This window comes from Panthera uncia, chromosome A2 (assembly GCF_023721935.1).
Source record: "Panthera uncia isolate 11264 chromosome A2, Puncia_PCG_1.0, whole genome shotgun sequence".
NCBI lineage: Eukaryota > Metazoa > Chordata > Mammalia > Carnivora > Felidae > Panthera > Panthera uncia.
The window spans coordinates 58,845,730-58,867,589 of NC_064816.1; the positions used below are offsets into that span (position 1 = coordinate 58,845,730).

Below are 21,860 nucleotides of genomic sequence, written 5' to 3' on the forward strand. Positions count from 1 at the left end.
CGGCCGGGCGGCCGGCGCGGGCTGCGGGCGTGCGACGAGGAGTTCGCGTGCCCCGAGCTGGAGGCGCTGTTCCGCGGCTACACGCTGCGGCTGGAGCAGGCGGCTACGCTGAAGGCGCTGGCGGTGCTCAGCGGGCTGGCGGGCGCGCTGGCGCTGGCCGAGCTGCTGGGCGCGCCGGGGCCCGCGGCCGGCCTGGCCCGGGGCTCGCACCCCGCGCACTGCGTGCTCTTCCTGGCGCTGCTCGTGGTCACCAACGTGCGCTCGCTGCAGGTGCCCCAGCTGCAGCAGGTCGGCCAGCTGGCGCTGCTCTTCAGCCTCACCTTCGCGCTGCTGTGCTGCCCCTTCGCGCTCGGCCGCCCCGCGGGGACCCTCGCCGGCGCCGCTTCGGGGCCGGCGACCGCCGACCAGGGCGTGTGGCAGCTCCTGCTGGTCACCTTCGTGTCCTATGCCCTGCTGCCCGTGCGCAGCCTGCTGGCCATCGGCTTCGGGCTCGTGGTGGCCGCCTCGCACTTGGTGGTCACGGCCACCTTGGTACCCGCCAAGCGCCCGCGTCTCTGGAGGACGGTAAGTGCCGCCGCGCGCCCTTGGTCCGGTCTGGGGCACACCTGCCCGGGAGGGACTGGGGACACTGGAAGCCCGGTGCGCATCAACTGACTGGGAAGGTGGGGAAACTGACACCCCGAGTGTGTGTGTGTGTGTGGGGGGGGCGTTCAAGGTCACTCAGCGAGCTGAGGACGCAGTGGGGGGCTGCGAGGGCCCGCCTCTTTTCCGAGTTACCGTCCACAAAGCGCCCCTGGGTGTGGGGCGTGGAGACGCGAGCGTGGAGAGGGCAAGGATTGGCCCAAGGTCAGGCAGCTGGGGAGCGGCCAAGCAGGGCCAGATCCCGGTTTGCCGCTCTTTGGCGGCACACATCCCGCAGGAGGGACCGAAAGTGGGCGCGCGATCGGCTCCGGGGCGGGCAGGGCTCCTGCTGGCTGTGCGCACAGCTCTGGGCGCCTCTCCAGCGCGCCTGGACCGCGTGCAGAGTCCCCCTCCCGGCCTGCAGCACCCCAGGGACGTGGGGAGGGGACGAGGATTTGGGTCCTCTCCAGTCACTCTGGCACCCATTACGGACCCGTCTCTGGTCTAGAAAGATACGTCTGCCAAGGTCGAATGGGGCTTTTTGGTCCTTGCCGCCCCCGCGCTACCTTGGCCTGACCCAGGTTGGCAGCGCCTGAACTTTGTCACTGCCTTCTGGGCGGACTGGTGAGACACTAGCGGGAACAAGGAGGCTGCCGCTTCCCCCCGGGCTCCTCCCTGGGCCCCAGGACCCTGGAGGCAGATGTCTTTGCTGTGTGGGGCTTTCAGAGCCTGGCAGGGGTGGGGAGGGGTGGGGGGGTGGGGGAAGTGCAGCCCAGCCCAGCCCACAGGGGCTTGGAGGGCCCCCGAAGGAGGGTTTTGTTTCTGTCTCTGGCGGCGTTTTGGCAGGAGGGTGGGGGAATCCGATGAGGTGGGCGAGCCCATCCAGGGACACAGAATGTGGCAGATGGAGGAGGTGGGGGCGATGGGATGAGGGGAGCTGGACAGAGCAAGCTTGGGAAGAAGGAGGAGGTGAGGGAATCAGACAGGGGAGTCTGGGGGGGGGGGTGCCCAGGACCAGGATCCACCACCCAGGGACCGAGGGATGGGGATGCAGGGACCACCCAGGGACCGAGGGAGGTGTCCCCGACGGGGATGCAGGGGCCCACATGGTCAGAGGGGCTGTGAGTGCAATGCTGGACCTGCATTCAGGCCGAGAGAGTCCAGCGCGTGGCGGGGGGTGGGGTGGTGAGGAGGAGGGAAGGGGGAAGGGAGCTGGCAGAGAGGCTGCGGTGGGGGGGGGGGCCCAGGAAGGGGCTTGTGGAGGTGGGGAGGAGAGAGGAAGAAAGTAGGGGTGAAAGCCAGAGACAGAGGTAAAGCAGAGAAAAGGGAAGAGGGCCAGAGGGCTGCCTGCACGCAGGGAGGGGAGGGGGTTCCTTCCCACAGGGCTCTCCAGCACACCTCCCTCTGGCCTCTCGTGGGCAGCATGTGGCCCTTGCTTGATGGCCTCAGGAGGTGCTCCTGAACCCCTCCCCCGCAGCCCTCCCCCCCCCCCTTGGCTGTCTGGCCCCCACAGCCAGGCCCCCCAGCGCGACAGCCTCCCTGCCAGCACAAGAGGGGAGGCCCAGCGGCCAGGCCAGCCCCCGGTGGTGCCGGTCCCGAGCTGACCTGGACAGGCCCAGGGCCAGGGCCACTAGGGTTCTGGGGTACCCGAGGTTCAGTCGATTCAGTGAAAAGCTGTACTATTGTCTTTTTCTGAAACAATTTTTTTTATGTAGCTTCCGCTTGTTCCTTTTAGAGAATTCAGGGAGAGGAAAGAGTCTGCAAAGGTGCCTTGGGCACAGGGAGCTCTGCCCCCAGGATGAGAGGGGCCCCTGCATCTGTGGGGGAGGGGAGCCTATCCAGGGAGCCCGGATCCTCAGGGGTTCCCGCAGCGGGGCAATGCACGCCCCCATCCATCCCAGGGCCTCAGTTTCCCCACCTGCAGGGCTGGGGCACCGTTGGAAATCTGTTGGAACAGCTCGTATTCAGAGTCTTCTGCTTCCACTGTGTTTGGGCTCCTTCAGAATGTTCCTGTTCAAGTCTACAAACACTAGTGGTGGTGGCGATGTGGACAAACAGATGGGGGAGGGTGCAGAGAAACTTTGGTGAGGGCCTGGGTGTCCCCCAGGTGTGGACCAACCTGTCCTGGGGCAGCTGGGCAGCCTGGCCTGGAGGCGGGGCGGGGAAGGTGGGACCCCATGTGTCAGGCCCGTCCCCTGCTTGCCGATGCTCTCCAGTGTCCCTGCTACCCTGCAGGGTGGTCGTGTGTGGATGGTCCTGTATTCCTCGGGGTCTTGTTCGGGGCAAGCGGAAGCCCTGGGGGCTGGAGGTGGAGGCCCAAGGAGGCTGTGCAGGGGTGGGGTGACTGAGGCAGTCTGTGCCAGGCTGTTGGCTTTACTGCACATGCATGGGGTGTTCTGTGTGCTGGGGAGTGCTGCTCTGGGCACTGAGGGGTTCACGTGGGGGCTCCCAGAGCCTCTGCCCCTCCTCAGGGAGGCTCTGGGGTTTCCTGCAGCAGCCCTGTTCTGCCCTGCTGTGCGGAGCTCTGGGATGTGGCTCATGTGCTGTGGGGACCCTGTGGAACCCAGGCTGGCCCAGGCTAAGAGGACCCAGGAGGCCACGACTGCACAGTTGACATTGGGGCTGGTGCTAGACCGCCTTCCCTGGAGGGGCGCCTGCTGCTGCCCTCAGGGCAGAAAGAGTTTAGGGACATGGTTTTATCCCCACCCAGCCCAGCCCCCAGGAGGAGCCCCTTCCTTCTTTGTGCCCCTGCTCCCTGCCCACTGGTTGCATCTAAACTAAGCAATTTGTTTTTATTTAACTGAGCAATGTGTCAGAATTGAAGGCATTTTGTTCCAGAACACCTGAGGTCTGCCTGGAGACCTGGGGCCCAGGTGGGGGTATGGGGGTGGGGTGGTGAGTGGATCCTGGGGTGCTGGGAGGGGTGAGGAGGAGGGAAGGGGGAGAGGACACATGTGCCCCCTGCTCCCGGTGGTGGCACTCAGGGACTCGAGGACAGAGTGGCCGCTTGGGGACTGTGTGTGTGCACGCCAAGGTGGAGGCCTTGGGGTGGTGGCAGGGAGAGGGGTGTGCCTGGAGGAGAGAGGCTGGCTCAGGGTGCCCCCACTGGAGGGCTCTGCGTGCCTGCCAGCCCCAGCTTCCTACCCCCCACGGACCCCAAACACCCACTTCTGGGCCAGGGTGGGGTAAGATTGCTGTAGTGGGCCCACACAGGGTCCACTGTGTTGTGCACAATGGTTTTGCTCGGTCGCCTATCCTCATAAGTGAAATCTATTCAGTGCACCCCTCCCCCTCTTCTGAACCTCTGATAGGACCACAGAAACCACCATCCCCTCGTCCTGGCGAAGTGGGAGTTGGCTGGAATCCCCCTGTGTCCCTCCTCCAATTCCTCTGAGCTCTTGGGGGAACCCTAGTGCTGCTGGCAAGGGGACGCCCAGGCCACCAGGCTGCTGATGCGCCTCGTGCCCACCACCCACACGCCGGCTCTTCCTCCTGCTGGGGGGAGTCTGTCCCTTCCTGTGCCCCGCCCCCTTCCGAGCTCCTCCCCCGCCAGTGCTCCCTCCCCCTTCCCCTTGCCCTCATTTCCCTCCCCTGCTGGTCCCTCAGCTGCCCCGGCCCCCCTGCTGCCACACCCCAAGGCCCCTCCCCTTCCCCTCCCTGGCTCTCCCCCCTCCCCACACAGCCCCCTTGTTCGGACTCAGCACTGGCTCCCCGGCCCCTCCCTCCACAGGCCCCGCCCCTGCCGCCCTTTGGTCACAGCTGGGCCCTTACCAAGTAGGGCCCCTCCTCCAGCTGGGCACTGCCCCTGCTGGACCCCCTTGACTTGGCCTCCAACCCCTGCCCCCCCACCCCAGCCAGGCCCGGGCTGGCCCCTCTCCCCACTGGTACTTCCCTCCTCCTCCCCCAGCTTGGCTGGTCCCTGTCACCTGTTTGCTCCCCTGCTGGTGCAGCCACCTGTCTTGGCTGACCCCTTGCTGCTGGGTGGGGGCTGCAAGGGGAAGACAGGTGGGTCCTCTTGCTGCTGTGTGAAGGCGTGGGGGGGGTAGTGGGGTTCTCTGCCTTGGTGAGGAGTGCCCCCATGACAGCCTTCTTGTCCTCAGCGGCACCCCTTTTCCATAGGCCTCTGGTGGCTGGGCGGGGCTCTGCTCTTAGCACTTTGGGCTTCCCACCACCTGCAGGCTTACAGCCCTGAGCACTCTGTGAGCCCCCGGTGGCAAGGGGTGTCTCCCCCACGCCTCCAGGTCTGCGTCCTGTGGGCATTCCCTGGGGAACACCTGATTCACAGCCTGCCTGACCCCTGGGTCCCCTCCCCACAATCCGGCGTGTCCCTCGGAGACTCACTTGTGTTGTCCTCCCCGCCGGGCCCTAACCTGAAGAAGCACCTGGGATGGCCCACACTGGGGGCAGCAGAATCTGCTGACCAGAAGCAGGGGCCTGGACGCCTACGGTACCCACCCAGCTTCAGGCCAGGGCTCTGGCCTGCTCCCCTCAGGGTGGTCCCAGATGCTTTTTTTGCTGCCCCAGCATGTGCCAGGACCCTGGAACTGTGTGTGTGCTGGAGTCTGGCCCTACTGGTGGACCGGTGGAGGCGCCGGGGACAGACTGGGCACGCTCACCTTCTCTGGATAGCTCTGCGATCCATGCCTGGGTGCCAGCCCCCGGGGAGGGGAAGGGGGAGGGGGCCCACGGGAACAGGTCCTCTATCCAGGATTTGCAGTCTGCAAGGGACCCCGGTCACCAACCGGGACTGCGGTCAGTGCTGGGGAGTTTGTGTGACCTTCGCAGGCGTATGGAGGGGACAGGGTGGAAGGAGAGCTCAGGGCGACTTCCTGAGGCCAGTGCTCCAGCCAAGATCCTGGATGGATGGCACTGCGGCTGCTGGGCTGGGCTCAGCCAGGGAGGTGGGCACGGAAGGACTCAGGTGGGTGCTGCAGGGCACGCCAGCAGTTCGGTTTCTTCAGAACACAGCACCAACGCTCTTCAAGCCTTTTTAGCTGAGGGGTCTGATCAGGTTTCTGTTTGGGGGCCCCTGGGGTGCAGTGGGGAGCAGGGGTCATATGAGTGGGCGTGGGGGCTGCTGCCTGGCCCAGACCAGAGTGGGGTTCTGTGGGGAAGTGTCTGCTTGCCACTGTCTCCACCTGCTGTGAATGCTGCCCAGCTGCCCTTTCCGGAACCCGGAGGCTCTCGGCGATACCCTTCTCTTGTCCCCCACCCCCGACGTCTGGAGGGCCAGGGCTCAGCGCCCTGGGGGACAGGTAACTGTGCTGTGTTCCTGCTGACTCAGAGCCCAGAACCATCCTTGTTCCGCTTCCCAACCCAGACGGGGTGGTGGGCTTGTGCGAGGGTGGGGTGCAGTTCCCGGCTGTGGGACCTCGGGCAGGGGACTTAACCCCGTGCCTCGGTTTCCTCCGGGTGGCTCCATGGCTCTGTAGGAGCGGATACGTCTTCAGGCACCTTTCGGTCTGCTGGTTGTGGCCCAGTGTTCAGTGGGATGAGAGCCACCTCTGGTCCCCACCAGCTGCTGGTGGCCTGGGACCTGCGCGTTTTCTCCGGCTCTGTGAATCCGCGTCTGGTCTTGGCCGAATGTTGGAAGAGACGCCCCGGATGCTGGCGGCAGGCCATCTGTCCAGACGGAGTGTCCTCGGGGCGTGTCCCACCACTTCCTGTCGGTTGTGGTTGGGGGAGGGGGGTGGCCCTGTGGCCTGGGTGACGACCCCTGCTGCGGGCACCTGGGTTTGCACCGAGGGTCTGAGCAGGCCGGCAGAAGGGACCTTGCACACCTGGTGGTGCTGGTCATGTGCAGCCCCAGGTCTGGCACACGTGCACACACTCGTACATGTGCACACACTCACACATATGCGCACGTACACACCCACACACACGCACCCACCCTCAGTACACACCCACACGTGCACAAACTCACAGTACACACACACACTTACCAAGTGCACATACACTCAGACATGCATGTGCCATGCACGTCCTCACACTTGTCCATGTTCACACACACAAAGACACCCACCTGCACACACATGGGCACACGCTTGGAGGCGCTCGCAGGGCATACTTATATTAATTAGTAGTACCGAGTTCTGTCCTGAAGGACACGGGGCCCAGGGCCCTCTGGCTCCATGACCTCGGGTGACCTCACGGGGTGACTGCCCATGAAGTGAGCCCACTTGGGCTTTGCCTGGGTGGGGGGTCAGGTGAGAGGTTCGAGCGTGGGCACGAGTGACCAGGGGCGGGATGCCTGTGTCCCCTCCCCTCTGTGTGCTCTGTGAGTGCAGTCCAGGCAGGGCCAGGCCATGCTTCTGGGGCTCACGTCCTGTGCTCCCCCATGCGTGGGGTGAGGGGTGGGCCCGTGTCTGCATCCTCCCTGGATCCTTCTCTGTTCCCAGGACCCTGGACCTGATTCTTCTGGATTGGGGGGGAGCAGTGACCCCGGGGCATGGGGGGGGCAGTGACCACGAGGTGGGGAGGTAGTGACCACGAGATGAGGGGGCAGTGACCCCAGGCATGGGGGTACAGTGACTACGAGGTGGGGGTGCAGTGACCCCGGGCTATGGGGGCAGTGACCCCGGGGTATGGGGTGTGCAGTGACTGGCTAAATTTTGAGGTGCTGTCTCAATAGGCACAGAATTATTTTTGGTTATTTTGGTGTGTGTTACTCCCCCTTCCAAAGCCCCCACCCCCCACCCCCACCGAGAATGCGGGCTCTCTGGGATGAGATACATCCAGCAGCTTCTTTCCTGTGTCACCGCCTGCCTCCTAAAGCCTGAGCATGACCCTGGGCCGGGTACAGCCACGTGCATGCAGACACCTGTCTTGGGAGAAGCCTCCGGCTCACTGGGCCGCCCAGGCGTGGCCTGCGGGCAGTTCTGTCTGGGCTGGATAGTGCTCACCTGTGCAGGTGTTGTCCCAGAGGGCCTGCCGGATGGCTGTGGCCGTCTCTTTCCTGTGGGAGCTGTCTCCGTGGGCCCACTATGAGCGCCCCTGGCCCGGCCCAGGCCTCTTTGGAGGCGACCCCAGGATGGGTGGGGTCTCCGCTCAGCGTGGCCGGTGATGCCTCCTCTCCCCTCCACTCGTGGCCTTCATCCCAGGGGGGCTCACGGTGACCTGAGCCCACCTCCCTCCTCATTTCTGCACAGTAGGTGCTAATCCACGTGGCCACCATTTCTGGCGCACCTGAGGCCACGAGCTCAGATAGTTCCTGGGGAGAGTTAAAAATCCTGAATCCCGGGAAAATCTCCAGACTGGTGGGTTTGCGTCATCAGATGGGCTGGACATGTGAGAAAGACGTGGGAAAGACTGTGGGAAGACGTGGGGACTTCTGGTCCCAGTGGTTGCCGTGGAGGGGGGAGCCCTGGGGCTCCCCAGGCAGGTTCCCCTACCCAGTCTTCCCCAAGTGTGCCTTCTCTCCAAAGATCCTGTCTCCAGAAACCTGTTTGAGGGCTCCCCTGCGCAGGGCGGGGACGGTGGTCTTCTGGCTGGATGAATGGCCCCGCAGGGCATCTGGATGTGCAGTGTGGGCACCAGCTTTGTTGGTGAGGATGCCTCTGAGATACCCTGACTGTGGTTGGTTAGAGCCCTCCTGCTGGGACAGAGCTGCAGTGTAGACATGGGGAGGGGGCTTCCCAGGAGGAAAGGGGAGCCGGGCTGGGGGACCGGCTGCCCTCAGCTGCTGGCTACACGTGGGAGGGGGCCCAGCCCCCTGGCAGATGAGGACAGAGGACTGCTTGGTCACCTTGACAGATGACACCGCAGCGGACTCCTTGTTCACGTTTGGGGTCTCTCCCCGAAGGTGGGAGGAAAGAATCAAAGAGGACGGGAAGATCTCAGAAGGGCGGTCCCTGTTTTCTTGCAATTTTTATTTTAAGGGCTGGGGTCACCTTGCGCTTCCTCTAGCAGGTGGGTGCTGGCCGCCTGCATGAGCCTTTCCAGAGGCCTCCGGTTGACTCTAATGGTCCAAGCACCCCTCAGAGCCCGGTCTTCCCGGCTCCCTCCTGCAGCACTGACTCTTTCCCGACCTTGTGTCCGGCCAGAGGCCAGGGTCTCTGCCGCTGTCTGGATCTCACATCCAAGTCCGTCTGTCTCAACAGTCTGCTCACACCCCTCTTGCAGCCCTGCATTGTGTGCACTTCCTGACTCCCCAGGATTTGTCACTGGGTCCTTACCCCGAGTCCCCTTGTCCTGAGGCCATCTATCTGCTCTCAACAAGCCCAGCAGCACTGAAGCCACGGGACCCCCAAGGCCCATCCAGCCCCCCCCCCCCCCCCCCCCCCCGCCCCCGGGGGGGGCCCAGGATCTGGGGATGGCTCAGTGGGAGCTGGAGTTCATGCCTGTTTGGAACGTGACAGTCACTCCTGGCCGTGTGTCAGCCTCTGTGCACCGTGTCCTTCCTGGTAACTGTGGGCAGTGGCAGGCTTCGCCTCGGGGCTCTGTAAACTCTAGGAGCAGTGCCTGCCTGGCCCTCTGCACTCCGGAGTCACCTCGGGGTCTGCTGTCTCCAGGTGGTCTCCAGATGCTTCCCACCCACTCAGGGCCCGCACAGCTCGGGTCCCTGTTTGGCCTCCACGTTCCTCTTACCTTTGGCCTTCAAGGTGTGGCCCACCCTCAGCAGTGGCCTGTGGTTTTTAAAGGGTCGTCTTGGGTTAGGTTATTTATCTCGAAATTTTTCAGTGATCGTGAAATTCAAGATGATCCTTTGGTCAGCACAGCCCGCATCACTCTGGTGCATGCATGCAGCTAATGGTTTATGTAACAAATACGTGTGCAGATGGGGAGTGTACCCTGGGTGGGGGCAGGGGGCCATGTCCTGTAGGTAACAGGGCTGGCCCGCAGGGGAGGCACCTGTCCCCGAGCTGTGGTGTTAGTGGCACGGGGAGATTTGGGAGCAGGCTGGAGGGGCCCAGGCTGCCGGGTCAAGGCCTGGCTCTGAGATGCGCTCAGAGAGGCCAGAGGCGGTGGCCAGGGAGGCCTAGTGGGGACGCCAGGCGATGAAACGCAGGCCAGCGCACAGAATTCCTCATGTGTGGCAGCTGCTCACTTGACAAGGGCCAGAGAAGGTGGCCCTGCCAAGGGCGTGTGATCCCAGCTCGGGGCTGTGGGGGGGGGGAGGCTGCGCTCGGCGAGCCCTTCTGTGTGCTCCCCAGTGACGGTGGATGTTCTGCTTTGCAAACTGGCTGTGGGGACACGAGGGGTGTGGTCAGCACCTGCACCAAGAGAATGACAGTGAGGCAAATGCTGGGAGAGGTCCCAGTCGTGGGAGATGCCGTCCGTTGTGGTGTCCTGTGTTTTCACTGCGCCCCTGACTGGCAGAGCAGATGCCTGGGGAGCCCCCTCCCGAGCCTCCCGGGGGAGGGGACATAGACACAAGGTGGTCTCATGCTTTTTGATAGCTGCCTTCCTACCTTTGCCCTCCGGGTGGTGGCCCTTAACCTCCTGGCTAGATCTGGGGCTCTGTGGTCACTGCAGGAACCGGTCTCATCTCCACGTGCCAGACCCAGTTCTGTCCATTTTTAATCCACCTCCGGCTCCACTCAGAGCCTGTCTCCTCCAGTTGGTCACGGCCGGGGGGAAGGGGCCTGCCTGCCGCAGTGGACAGCTCCACCCCTCCCTGCAGGCGCCCCCTCGAGGGTCCGCAGGTGCCTCTGTGGCGTGGGGGTTCGCTGCTCGCCTGGGGGCTGTGTGCACCTGTCTCCAGGTGATCCGTCCCTTTCCCTGAAGTGCCTGTCTCACTGGCTGTCTGCTGGGGTCCATGGGGCGGGTCTGCTTTGACCCACCGCCGCCTCCCCGGGAACACAGGAGGGGCCCTGGGCAGCTTTCCCTGCTGCTCTGGCCACTGGCGCGCCGCAGTTTCCGCCGGCAGCCTTGTGCCCCGCTGATGACCCAAGGCTGTGTCTCTTTGTTAACATCAGCATCTGCGGAGCTGACGGGGCGGGAACAGGACTTCTTGCTGAGGCAGCGAGCCGGGCGGTCCTGTGGTTCCTGTGCTCTGCGGTCAGGTGGGATCAGGACCTGCGATACGTCTGAGATGCTGTGCCCTGCCTTTTCTGCAGCGAGTGTTGCCATGGTGGATGGCTCCGGGAGGTTTGCTTGTTCGCGATGATGCTGGCTCCCTGACCGGAGACTGCTTCTCCGTGACCCACGTGCATTACCGGCACCGGCGGGACCGAGGGCTCTGCACCACTGTCACTCTGCAGTAATTCCCGTGTCACCTTGGACAGACCATTGGCCTCAGCTCCCGTCTGAGAAAATGTGTGTGACGGGGCTGGTGTGAAGCAGGGTGGGCCACGTGTGCCCCTGAGCTGAGCTCACACACACATTTTCACCTCCCAGAAGTGCTTCGATGTAGGTGTTTGATTGTCACCCCTGTTGGCCCATGAGGTCCCCGGGGTTCCTGGAGCCACTTGGCCTGTCTAAGGCAAGGAGACCCTGCCAGCCCAGCCTGGAGTGGGCACAGGTCCAAAGCCCAGCTCATGTTGTGTTTGAGAGGATGGTTGGATGGTTGGATGGATGGATGATGGACGGATGGTTGTTTGTATGGTTAGATGGGTGGATGGATGGATGAGTGGATGGATGGGTAGATGGATGGGTGCATGGGGCAGGTGTGCTGAGGCCGGTGCATGGGGCGGGTGTGCCGAGGCTAGAGGTGCAAGACTGCAGGGAGAGCTCTGCCCTCTCCCGCCCGGGGCTGGCACGTGCTCGGTGCCGGCATGTCTGGGGAGCCCATGTCTGGGCGAAGAGGGGTCTCTGGGCTCAGTCCCCTGTGGTACCAGGGGCTCCGGAGGTATGGGCTGGGGGCCTTACTCACTGAGCCCCCTCCCCCAGACCCAGCTGGAGGAGCACTAGAGGAACGGAGGCAGGAGCACCGCACAGGCACGAGGGACAAGGCGGAGCCCAGCGCTCCCGTGGGCAGCATCCCAGGGCGTGACCCAGTGACCTGGGTCGGGTCAGGGTTAAGGAGCCGTGGGGGCAGCAGCCGTAACATGCCTGTGGCGCCATGAGGCAGGCGCCTGCCTGTCTGGAGGCCCTGAGCCCCTAGGAGTGAGCAGCTGGAACCCGGGGGCTTGGGGGCTGGCTTCCCTCAGAGCAGGGAGGGGGTGAGTGGGGACTGAGGGCTCTGACCACTGCAGGCTGGCCCTTCGGGGAGGCCTCAAACCCAGAGAGTGGCCGGGAGGGGTGGCCAAGAGGGGTAGCCGCATTGGAGCCCCCTCACTGGCCAGCCTACAGCTCTAGGGGTGCTTGGTCTGGACCCCGACATGCCCTTCCCCGAGCTTGAGTCCTTCTCAGCCCGTTTGGGCCACACCTGCCAGCAGGTGACCTTGTCACTGATGCTGATTAGGGGGCCAGCGTGGCCTGTTGTGTCACCTGCCACGGGACCCTGATCCCCGGGGGTGGGAGTGAGTGAGGGACGCAAGAGAGGCAGGTGGGCAGGTGCGGGGTGGGGGGGCATGGAGGCCTCTGGCCATGTGGGTGTGGATTCCCCCTACCCCAAGATCTCTGCCCCCACCTCACCCTGCCTGCCGGACACTGACTCCTTCTCCATGTGAGGGGTTTCAGCAGTGTGGACAGGGCGGGCAGGCACTCAGTGACCGGCCTGTGGGGCCTCAGTTTCCCTGGGGGGGGGGGCTTCCTGACTGGAGGGAAGGTGTGACAAAGGTGTGTGGAGAGAGGTGGCCCTGCATGCCCCCACTCTGCTGCCCACCTCTCCCTTAACCAGACGGTCTGCCCCTCAGTCCGTGTTCCGCCCCTGCCCCAGCCTCACTGGGGGGACAGCACATTTTCTGAGTCCTGCTCTGGGCCCAGCTGATGCCTTACTTTCTGGAAAAGCTGTCTGCCACCTGTGAATGTGGCTTGCTTCCTGGCCCTACTGCCGGGCTGTCTGTGGGTGCTGGCCCCTCACGAGGGCCTGGTCCTCTGCCTGTGTGCCTGCTGGGGAGAGCGGTGGCTCGGGGCTCCGGCGTGGACGCTGTGGGCAGCCAGGACGGGAGAGCATCCGGCGTGCCTCCAGGACGTGAAGCCCAGGCCGGGAGGGGCACTAGAAGCCAGACGGACCATGTGTTGCCCAGGAAGAGACGCGTGCTTCGTGCAGTGATGTGTGCTTGTTTGAAGTTTGGAAGGGTGCCCAGGACCTTACTTGTGGGCAACACGCTCAGAACGCGTTTAAATACTGATCCTGCAAAACCGCCCTTGGTGGTTTCATATGTGCCGGGCTTCTGTCGCCTCCAACAAGGGGTTCCACAAACAGATCACAGGAGCTGATCCCAAATAGAGCAGATGGTCTGAGAGCGCAGAGGACACTGCCCTGGTCACTGGGACATGGCACGGGCCCCCCAGGAGGGCCACATAAGCCCCCTCCCCTCCGTGCCTGGTGAGAGGCTGGTTCAGCATCACAGAAGCATTTCCTTCCAGCCCTGCACCTGCTTTAGGCAAGGAGTACTCCAGCTACAGAGGGGCATTGGTTTAGGGGGACAGAGATGACCAGGGTCACACGAGGATGACCCAGTCACATGGAGAATGGTCAGGTTGCAGGGAGACAGATGACAGGGAGGTGAGCAGGTGTTACAGAGATGAGTGGGTCACATGGAGGTGAACGGATCATATGGAGGTGGGCAGGTCACATGGAGGTGAATAGGGACACACAGAGGTAACAAGGTCACTGTGGGCACCGTGGTCATAGGACTTAGGCGGCTCCCTGGACCTGAGGGAGGGTGTGGTGTGTGGGAGGTGCTGTCCCCGGGGGTACGTTCCCGAGTGTGTTGAGATGGGAGCTCCAACAGGTGTACGTGAACCTGGGCCGCCAGGTGTGCTGGTGAGCTCACCCTGGTTTCGGGCAATGATGGTCATGTGCCAGGCCCTGGGGATTCGTGTTCTTGGCTTTCTCCTGTTCCTGTCACCTCCTCGAACAGCTCTGCTGTCTGTGACCCCGGCCCTGTGTATCCCTCCTGAGGAACATGTCACACTCTCCTGGGCTTGGACACAGGAGGTGCCATGTGCTTTCCGTGGGCCCTAGTCTGTCCCTGCGTGGCCTGTGTGGTCTCTGCTCTGCACCCCAGCCCCCTGCCCCAGCTCCGGCCCCATCCAGTGCTGCGGGCTCTCCATGCACGCGGCTCTTGGTCTGCCCTCCCGCTTGACCCTGGCGGGGCTGTCTGACCAGAGACTGCTGCTAGCCTGCCTCTGTGTTTCTTTCATCCCGTACAGTTGTGTGCGGGTCACAGTGCTGGGTGGGGGGCATTTCTGGTTGGTGTAGGAGTAGCAGTGACCCTCAGAACCTGAGGGAAATGCCCACGTTGAATCAGACACAGAAACCCAACCTCTCTGCAGAGACTGAGGACAGCGGCTTTGTGTGATGCTCAGACACACCGCAGCCCCTGGGGAGGTGGGTGGGTGTCCTCTCTGTCTCTGTGAATGGCCTGGGGGCCCCGTGCCCTGTGCCCAAGAGAGGTGGGACAGACCAGCAGAAGAGGCTGAGTGGTGAAGTTCGGTCCGATCCTCCCCGGGTCTGCCACGACCTGTGGTGTGGCCATCGTGGGCTCCCTGATGGTCCATACTGGCCTTGAGTTAAGGCTGCTGAAAGCAGGACGTCCCTCAGGGCCTCCTTCCTGGTCCAGCAGGTGTGAGCCTCCGAGTGTGGGCCTTGGCCAGCACCCCAGACCGTTCCTTCTCGCCAACCCCTTCCTTATTCCCGTCCCCGGAAGGCAGCGAGAGCTGATCACAGGACTCTGGATGCTCAGTCACCTCGGGTGATGCTTTGTGCTTATGGTGCTGTGGTCCTTTCTTCCTAGTGTTTTTGATCTGCTCTCCTCCGCTGTTTGGTCACGGAGTGGCTGCTCTCTCCTCGCGCTCATATTTCCTCGGATGGTGACCTGGGGTAACTGTCACGCCCAACACAGCTCTGCCCAGTGGCTTGGACACCGTCTCCTCCCCGGGCCTCACGGGGTCGTCCCTCCCTGTGTGTCCGTGTCCTGGTCTCCTCTTCTTATGAGGACACCAGTCACACGGGCTTCTGGCCCTCCCTGGTGACCTCATTTTCACGTAATTACCTCCTGGAACATCTCACGTCCAAACGCAGGCCCGCTCTGAGGTCCTGGGCGGCAGGGCTTCCACGTGAATTTGGGGGACGCGCCTGGCATACCGTTCTGCCCCATGACAAGCCCAGGAGGAGGGATGTGCCCGCCTTGATGGCTCGTAGTCATGTGACGCCCACTTTGCGCCGTGGGTCAGGCCGACCCCGCAGCACCCTAGAGGGTGAGGTCGTCTTGCGGGCTGCTGTCGGGGGCTTTGAGCCTCCGTCGAGCTAGCGCCCCACGCGCCTAGTGCTCTGTACTGTTCTCTCCTCCAGCTTGGTGCCAACGCCCTGCTCTTCCTCAGCGTGAACATGTATGGGGTGTTTGTGCGCATCCTGGCCGAGCGCTCCCAGCGGAAAGCCTTCCTGCAAGCCCGGAACTGCATCGAAGATCGGCTGAGGCTGGAGGATGAGAACGAGAAGCAGGTCAGTGCGGTGGGGCTTTTGTCTGCAGGGACATAGCGGGCAGGGGGCGGGGGACACGGAGAGGGGACCTGGAGCGGGACATGGGGCGGGGGGGCATGGGCGGGGGACCCGGAGCAGGACACGGGGCGGGGGACATGGGGTGGGGGACCCAGAGGGTGAGAGACCTGGGGCAGGGAGCCAGGGCAGGGAGGAGGCATGGAGATGGGAGCACGGGGCCAGGAGTGGGGCATGGAGTGGGGATCGTAGGGCAGGGTGAGGGAGCACAGAGTGGAGAGCATGGGGTGTGGGAGGAGGCACGGAGTGGGGAGATTGGGGTGAGAGGACTGGGCAGGGGGGACAGAGCTGGGCACATGAACGGGGCAGGGTGAGGGGGCACAGAGCGGGGAGTGCGGGCCTGGGGTGTGGGGCAGGGAGCATGGGACTGTAGGGTGGGAGTGGTTAGGGACTTCAGGCCCAGGTGGCCCTCGGCGAGTCAGAGGAGACAGGGCAGCTGCAGTGGGGGCTCCTAGACGTGGAGGTGCAGGTCTGCCACCCTATGTGGTCCCCAACCTCGGTTTCCATCAGCGAGACAAGGTGTGCCCAGGTGACGCCACAGGGCTGGGGAGTCAGGGAGCGCTGTGGAGCCGAGTGTGGGTGTGTTGCCCTGGAGGGGGCTGAGATGCTAAAAGTGCAGATGGGGGTGTTGTGTTTGCTGGGGGCGGGTGTTGGGGTGGCATGCAGCTGCAGTCAGCTTCCTGGAGCAGGGCGGAGGGAGATGAGGCAGGGCCTGGCCGGTGGGTGCAGGGATGCTGGGCCCCGACCTGCCGGCCAGCATGACCCACGGAGAGGCAGAGCCTCCAGGGCCCTGAGAGCGCCGTGCCCGTGGCCCCGCGCTAGCGGTTCGGCCGTGAGCCTGGGGGGCACCCTGCCCAGCTCCTGCCACAGCCTGGGGGTCAGTGAGGCCACCCACTCCAGTCTAAGGGGTGAGCTGGAATGGTCCCCACCACCCGGAGCCACTGTCAGCCGCGTGTCTCCGGGCTGGTCCCTCTCGGCGGTGTCTCCTGATCTGCTGCTGTCCTGGGGCCCACAGGGTGGTCTGGGAGCCTCAGGCGAGGCCCTCACCAGGGAGACCCTGGATCGTCTCGCCAGAGTGTCGGGGGCTCAGCCTCATTGTCATGGGAGTGGCCGGTGACTTGCCTGGTACACGAGAGCCCACTGTCTTGCAGATGGAAGGCGTGGAGTCCTGGCTGCGCATTTAAAACCTGCACACGTGTGTTTACTTATAGATACGTAACGCTACCTAGTGTTTACAGTGAAGGTAGGGTGTGGTTTAGAAGTAGACGATGTACGTATGTCTAGACGTGTGTGTGCGTCTGTGGATGGACTTGTCTGTTAGAGATAAGTAGCTGTGCATATGTGCACATGTGTGTGTGTCACCTGCGTGGACACATGCATTTGTCCGTGTGCACGTGGATGTGGATGTGTGGAGCATGGGGCAAGCGTATGTGTGTATATGTGTCTGTGTGTGTACACACGTGTGTGGGTTTGTATTCGTGTGGACTGTGTGTGCATGCCTAGGTTTCTGTACACGCATGTGCATGTGTGTATTGTGGGGACATGTGTACATGTGCATGCATCCGTGTGGGTGTGTGTATGTGTGTATATGTGTGCACATAAATGTGCACACACGTGTATAAGTGTGTACGTGTGTGTACGTGTGCAAACACATGGATGTGTATGAGTGTGTGCACACGTGTATATTTGTGTATATTTGTGTCTGCACGTGTGCGTACACATGTATATGTGGATGTGAGTATAATTGTGTATGTGTATAACTGTACATGTGTGTATGCGTGTACACATGCAGATGTGAGTATAAGTGTGCATGTGTGTATGCACATGCATGTGTGTGTGCGTGTGTTTGTGTATGCACATGGGTGTGTGCATATGTGTGTGTGGAAGTGTGCATGTGCGTGCAGGGCTGTGAGTGTCTAAGTGTGTGTGTACACATGCACGCATGCACGCACGCACACGTGTGTATGATTGTGCGTCCTCGGGGGCTGTGCCCTGAGCATTTCTCCAGGCGGGCGTTGCCCCCACCCGCAGACGGTCTCTTGACCACTTCCAAGACGCTTGAGCACAGTGTTGTCGCCCCCATGGGGTCCTGGAGTGGCCCCTTCCAGGCTCCTGATGTCCTGGAAAAAGTGGCGTTTTGGGTCGTTCTGTGTGTTTCTAACCTTTGCTTTTCCTCCTGTTTTCTCTCTGTTCTCTTATATCTCCCTCTGCTTGCTCTGTGTTTGTCTATTTTCATTTCTTCCTGTCCATTTGCTGCCTTTCCCGGAGACCACCTGAGGGTCTCCTCATGCCGGTGCACCCCCGGAGGTCAGGGGGGCCATGTGCGTTGTGGTAGCGGTGGCCTCGGTGTGGGCTGCGTGTGCAGAAGACTCCCAGGTGCATGCTCCCCCGACGCCCACGGCCCCGGTCCCGGGAGTCAGCGGTCACACGCACTCCTGATGCCACGCGGCGGCTGTGTGGGCACTCACGAGGGTCCGAAGTGGCCGTGCCAGCAAGGGCGCGTGTTCTCATCCCATGGAGGAGGGAGCCCAATGGAGGCTCAGGGCTGACGTTCATTCGGCAGGGAATCTGCAGGATGGTGAATGTCACCCAGTCCCACCAGCCCAGCGAGTGCTCTGTACTCTCTGGGTCTGGTCTTTGTGAGTGTTCTTTCCCCACGTCATTGTCGTTCTGGTGTCTGTATGATTTTATTTTCTGCATCTTCCCGTGGAGGGTTCTGCCACTGCCTTCAGGCAGCCGCTGCTTCTGTGCTACGTGTGCATGTGCACGTGTGTGACTGTCCGTTCCCAGCACAGTGAGACACTGTTTGTTGCTGTTGTTGTTTTAAAATTTTTAATGTTTGTTTATTTTTGAGAGAGAGAGAGACAGACAGAGATAGAGCGTGAGCAGGGGAGGGGCAGAGAGAGAGGGAGACACAGCATCCGAAGCAGGCTCCAGGCTCCAAGCTGTCAGCGCAGAGCCCGACGCGGGGCTTGAACTCACGGATCGCGAGATCATGACCTGAGCTGAAGTCAGATGCTCAACGGACTGAGCCCCCAGGCGCCCCTAATACTGTTTTAAAAATGTCATTCCCCATGAGCGTCTTTGTTCACAGAGACTTGGTTCCCTCAGTTACATTGTTGGGAGGGCAGATACGACCACGTTTTTCTCCCTGGGTCTGGAGCTGTTGTGCAAATACTGTTGTGCTCTATTTTATCTTTGTAGGTTACACCCAATGGCACTTAGCAGTGGCTCTCTGGGCAGGCCCTGGCGACCTGCCAGAAATGCAGATTCCCAGGCCGGAGGTCCCTGGGTGGGAGGCCTCGGCCCCAGATTCTGGTGCGCGTCCCCGGTGTTGAGTCTGGTCCTTCACACCCCACTGTCTGTTAGGACGTGGCCCCTCCTGGCCGCTCACTGATGTGGATGCCACTTTCCTGCGTGTGCCGTTTGAATTTCTCTGTGGTGTGTGTCCCTGTGTGTGTGGACCAGCCGCTCACTGTGGAGAGGCTGACGTTCCTTCGGGAGGGGCCCCATGTCCCCAGGCGTGTTCCCCTTGCCTCACACTTCTTTGTGTAAAAATTCAGTCGTTCCTATTTTCAGACGCATCGGTCATTTCCCTTGGTGGTTTCGTCTGGTGCTTTCGGAACAGGAGGGTGAGAGAGGACAGGTTGTTTCCATGCATCCCTGGCTGTCCCAAGAGTGGGCGAGCCGGACTGTGACTGGCCATGCCTTTCCTGATGGAGCCCGTGGATCGGGTCTGTCACCCGGCAGTGGCTCCCTAGGTGGCCTTGTGACCTGTACTCAGGGTCATGGCCTTCTTCCGGCTGGCCCGGCTGGTTTTAGCTCACGAAGCCCTGTCTGTGGGACAGCAGAGGGGGAGTGCCTCTCAGCGGCTCTCACATATCTTTAGGCACTTGGGGCATCACCACTGCCTAGGGATCCCCACCTGGCAGGCCCAGGAGAGCCGAGAGGTGGCCCAAAGTCCCACGGTTACAGGTGAGGGATGCCCCCACCATGTGGCCTGGGCGTGGTTTGTCTGTGTTTTCATGTTGCAACTTAATTAGTCCAACTTAATAGCAGCTTCTAGGGTGTTCTCCAGACCCTGAGCCAGTAAGACGGTGCCCTGGGTGATGTGGGAGGACGGGATATTGGCAGATGCATCCTGGTTGTGGGAGGGGGTGCTGGGGACACACCCTGATTCTGGAAAGGGGGTCCCAGAGTTCTGGGCGGGGCCGCCGGGGCGTCCGGCTCTGGAACAGCCACTGGTGCAGCCTGCCTGCTGGCTTCTGCGGGAGGCAAGGTTGCTGGCGGGGGCAGGAATGGGGTCCTGGGTGGGGCGAATGGGGACGAGCAGAGGCAGAGAAACCCAGTGCGCATGGTGGTCGAGGGGACTCGCTTATTTGTTGTGGCCTCAGCTGGGAGGACACGGGAGAAGAGGGAGGGAGCCGTGGAAGGTGTGTGACCAAGTGCAGGACTCTGACAGTGCCTGCAGGCAGGAGGCGTGGTTAGACGCACGTTTGGGGTGAAGGCAGAGGGGAGAACTGGGGGTGGGGGCGGGGCACAAGTGTGTACCCAGGAGTCCCCGGGCTGGAGGCTTCTTGACAGGAGAGGGCAGGGCCCAGAGCAGGCCTTTCACCTCCTGGGGCTGTGCCTGTAGGATGCGCCTGGCTTGTGTGAACACCTGGCCTGCGGGCTTGCAGGAGGGGAAGGGAGGGGAGGGGAGGGGAGAGTGAGGGCCCTGCTCTGAAATGCAAACACCCTGCCTTAGAACCCGTGTCTGTCCAGCAGCCGGGCTGTGTTGTTCTGGGCAGGACCTGTTGGCTGCACTGCTTTGCTCCGGAGTCAGGGGCTGGCGGGCCCTGTCCGCTGTTTGCAGATCCGACACCATGTAGATCAGTTCCTCTTCGGTGCAGGTGGCGGGGTGTCCGGTGCCTGGAACCACCCCCCTGGAAGGGGGTGCTCATCCCTCCCCTCCCCTTGTGGCTTAGAACTGACAGCTTCTGTGTGTGGAGGTAAATCTAGAGGAAAGTACAACCACTGTGGCTGGAAACCCTGAGTTGTTAACCTGGCGTTCTGCTCCTGCCCCAGCGTCTTGAAGCTGGGACTGTTGGAACAGCTCTGTAGCCCTTCCTGGGGCAGCCCCTGGAGACACAGGGTGTGGGAGAGGGTGGGCGGCAGCCGTCTGCTGCATGGACGCTTACTCAACTTCTAGAAGGCTCTCTGCCGTACTTGGAAACAGCTATGTGTGTTGTCCGTGTCTCCGAGGAGGACTGCTTTGGGAAGGACTTGGGGGTGCGGAGACCCCCCCCCCCCCTTCCCACCAGATCAGCTCCTGCGCAGGATTGTGGCCGAGTCCCAGGAGGCGGTGATCCACTGAGCTCACTGAGGGCAGTGGAGGCCGACATCCAGGACCCAGGACCTCCCCCGCCCCCCCCACCGAAACCAGCCACATTCCCCGTTTCCAGCCCCACGTGTCCCGAGCCACGGCTCAGCAGAAGGTTTGGGGCACAGATCCCCAAGTTCAAAGACTGAAAGGATGCATTGGGTCTTTTAACAAGGGTCTTCTGCCTTCAGAAAAAAACGTCCAAAGTTGGGTCTTTGAACTAGGAAAGCCGAGGAACACGAAGAAGGGCCTCGGGGACAGTTAAGTGGCTGCAGATGAAGCCAGGTTAAAAATAGATGCGAGGGACATACTCAGGGTGAGTAGACGCCAGGATATCTGAAAACCTGGACGAAACGCACAAGTTCCCAGAAGGGCCTCTGCTATGGAAACTGATTCGAGAAGGAAAACAAGGATTTGGGAAGCCCATGACCACTAAAATGTGTTGATGTGGCATCAGAAGTAAGACGTCAGGCTGCAAGCCCCATGTGAGAGCCGACCGGGCGTGCGGAGAAGGCACCATTCCAGCCCCGATTGTCCCGGGTCAGCACGGGACAGTCCTCCTGAGTCTCAACACACAGGGCATACACACACGCGGGGGCGGCCCTGGTTCCCAGCACCATGTTCACGGGTGTGGCTGCCTGGATGCCTTTTGTCTCCTGGAGCCCAGTGGGGAGTGGGTTTCGTCTGGACCCCTTGGCACATCAGTGTGCAGTGCGTGGGGTTGAGGCCGGCCAGGGACCAACACTGCCCTGTGTGTTGTCCCCATGACTGCCCGGATACTGGGGAAGCAGAGCCTGGGCCACAGCGCTCCTCCCTGACCCCACACAGCGCTCCTCCCTGGACCCCCCATAGCAGAGCCCAGGCCATGGTGCTCCTCCCTGACCGCACCCCCACCCCCGCTGCCCCGCAGCAGAGCCTAGGCCACGGTGCTCCTCCCTGGGCCCCCCAGCAGAATCCAGTCGGGCCCCCCAGCAGAGCCCGGGCCACGGCACTCCTCCCTGGGACCCCCTAGCAGAGCTCGGGCCACAGCACTCCACCCCAGGTCCTCCAACACCCTTGGCTCAGGCCGGCGGCACCAGACCTTCTGACTTGGGCAATGCTGCAGGGGCAGCAAAGGACACCCCCATTCCCCCTGCCGGCAGCCAGCTCTGGAAAGCAGACCTGCTCAGCTTTCCTTCCTGCTTTGTGTGTGGGTACCTCGTTGTGGGTGGTCCCATGGGAACAGGGGGCCTCCCTCCTTTCGGCTGGATGCCTCTTTCCACCTGCAGGGAGGCAGGCGCATCCCGCTGAGTTCTCAAAGCCCCTCATGTGGCCTTTCCTCGGTGCACG

General features: G+C 62.4%; 1 protein-coding gene across 1 annotated transcript in view; it reads left to right on the forward strand.

Annotated features, from left to right (window-relative positions):
• Positions 1-19: 19 nt before the first annotated feature.
• Positions 20-21,860, forward strand: part of ADCY1 (adenylate cyclase 1) — a 104,403-nt gene continuing 82,562 nt past the window's right edge. The window contains exons 1-2 of the mRNA XM_049642261.1: positions 20-564; positions 14,966-15,115. Coding sequence (XP_049498218.1) covers positions 15,002-15,115 — 114 coding nt within the window. The 5' untranslated portion in view covers positions 20-564; positions 14,966-15,001. The remainder of the gene's footprint in view (positions 565-14,965; positions 15,116-21,860) is intronic.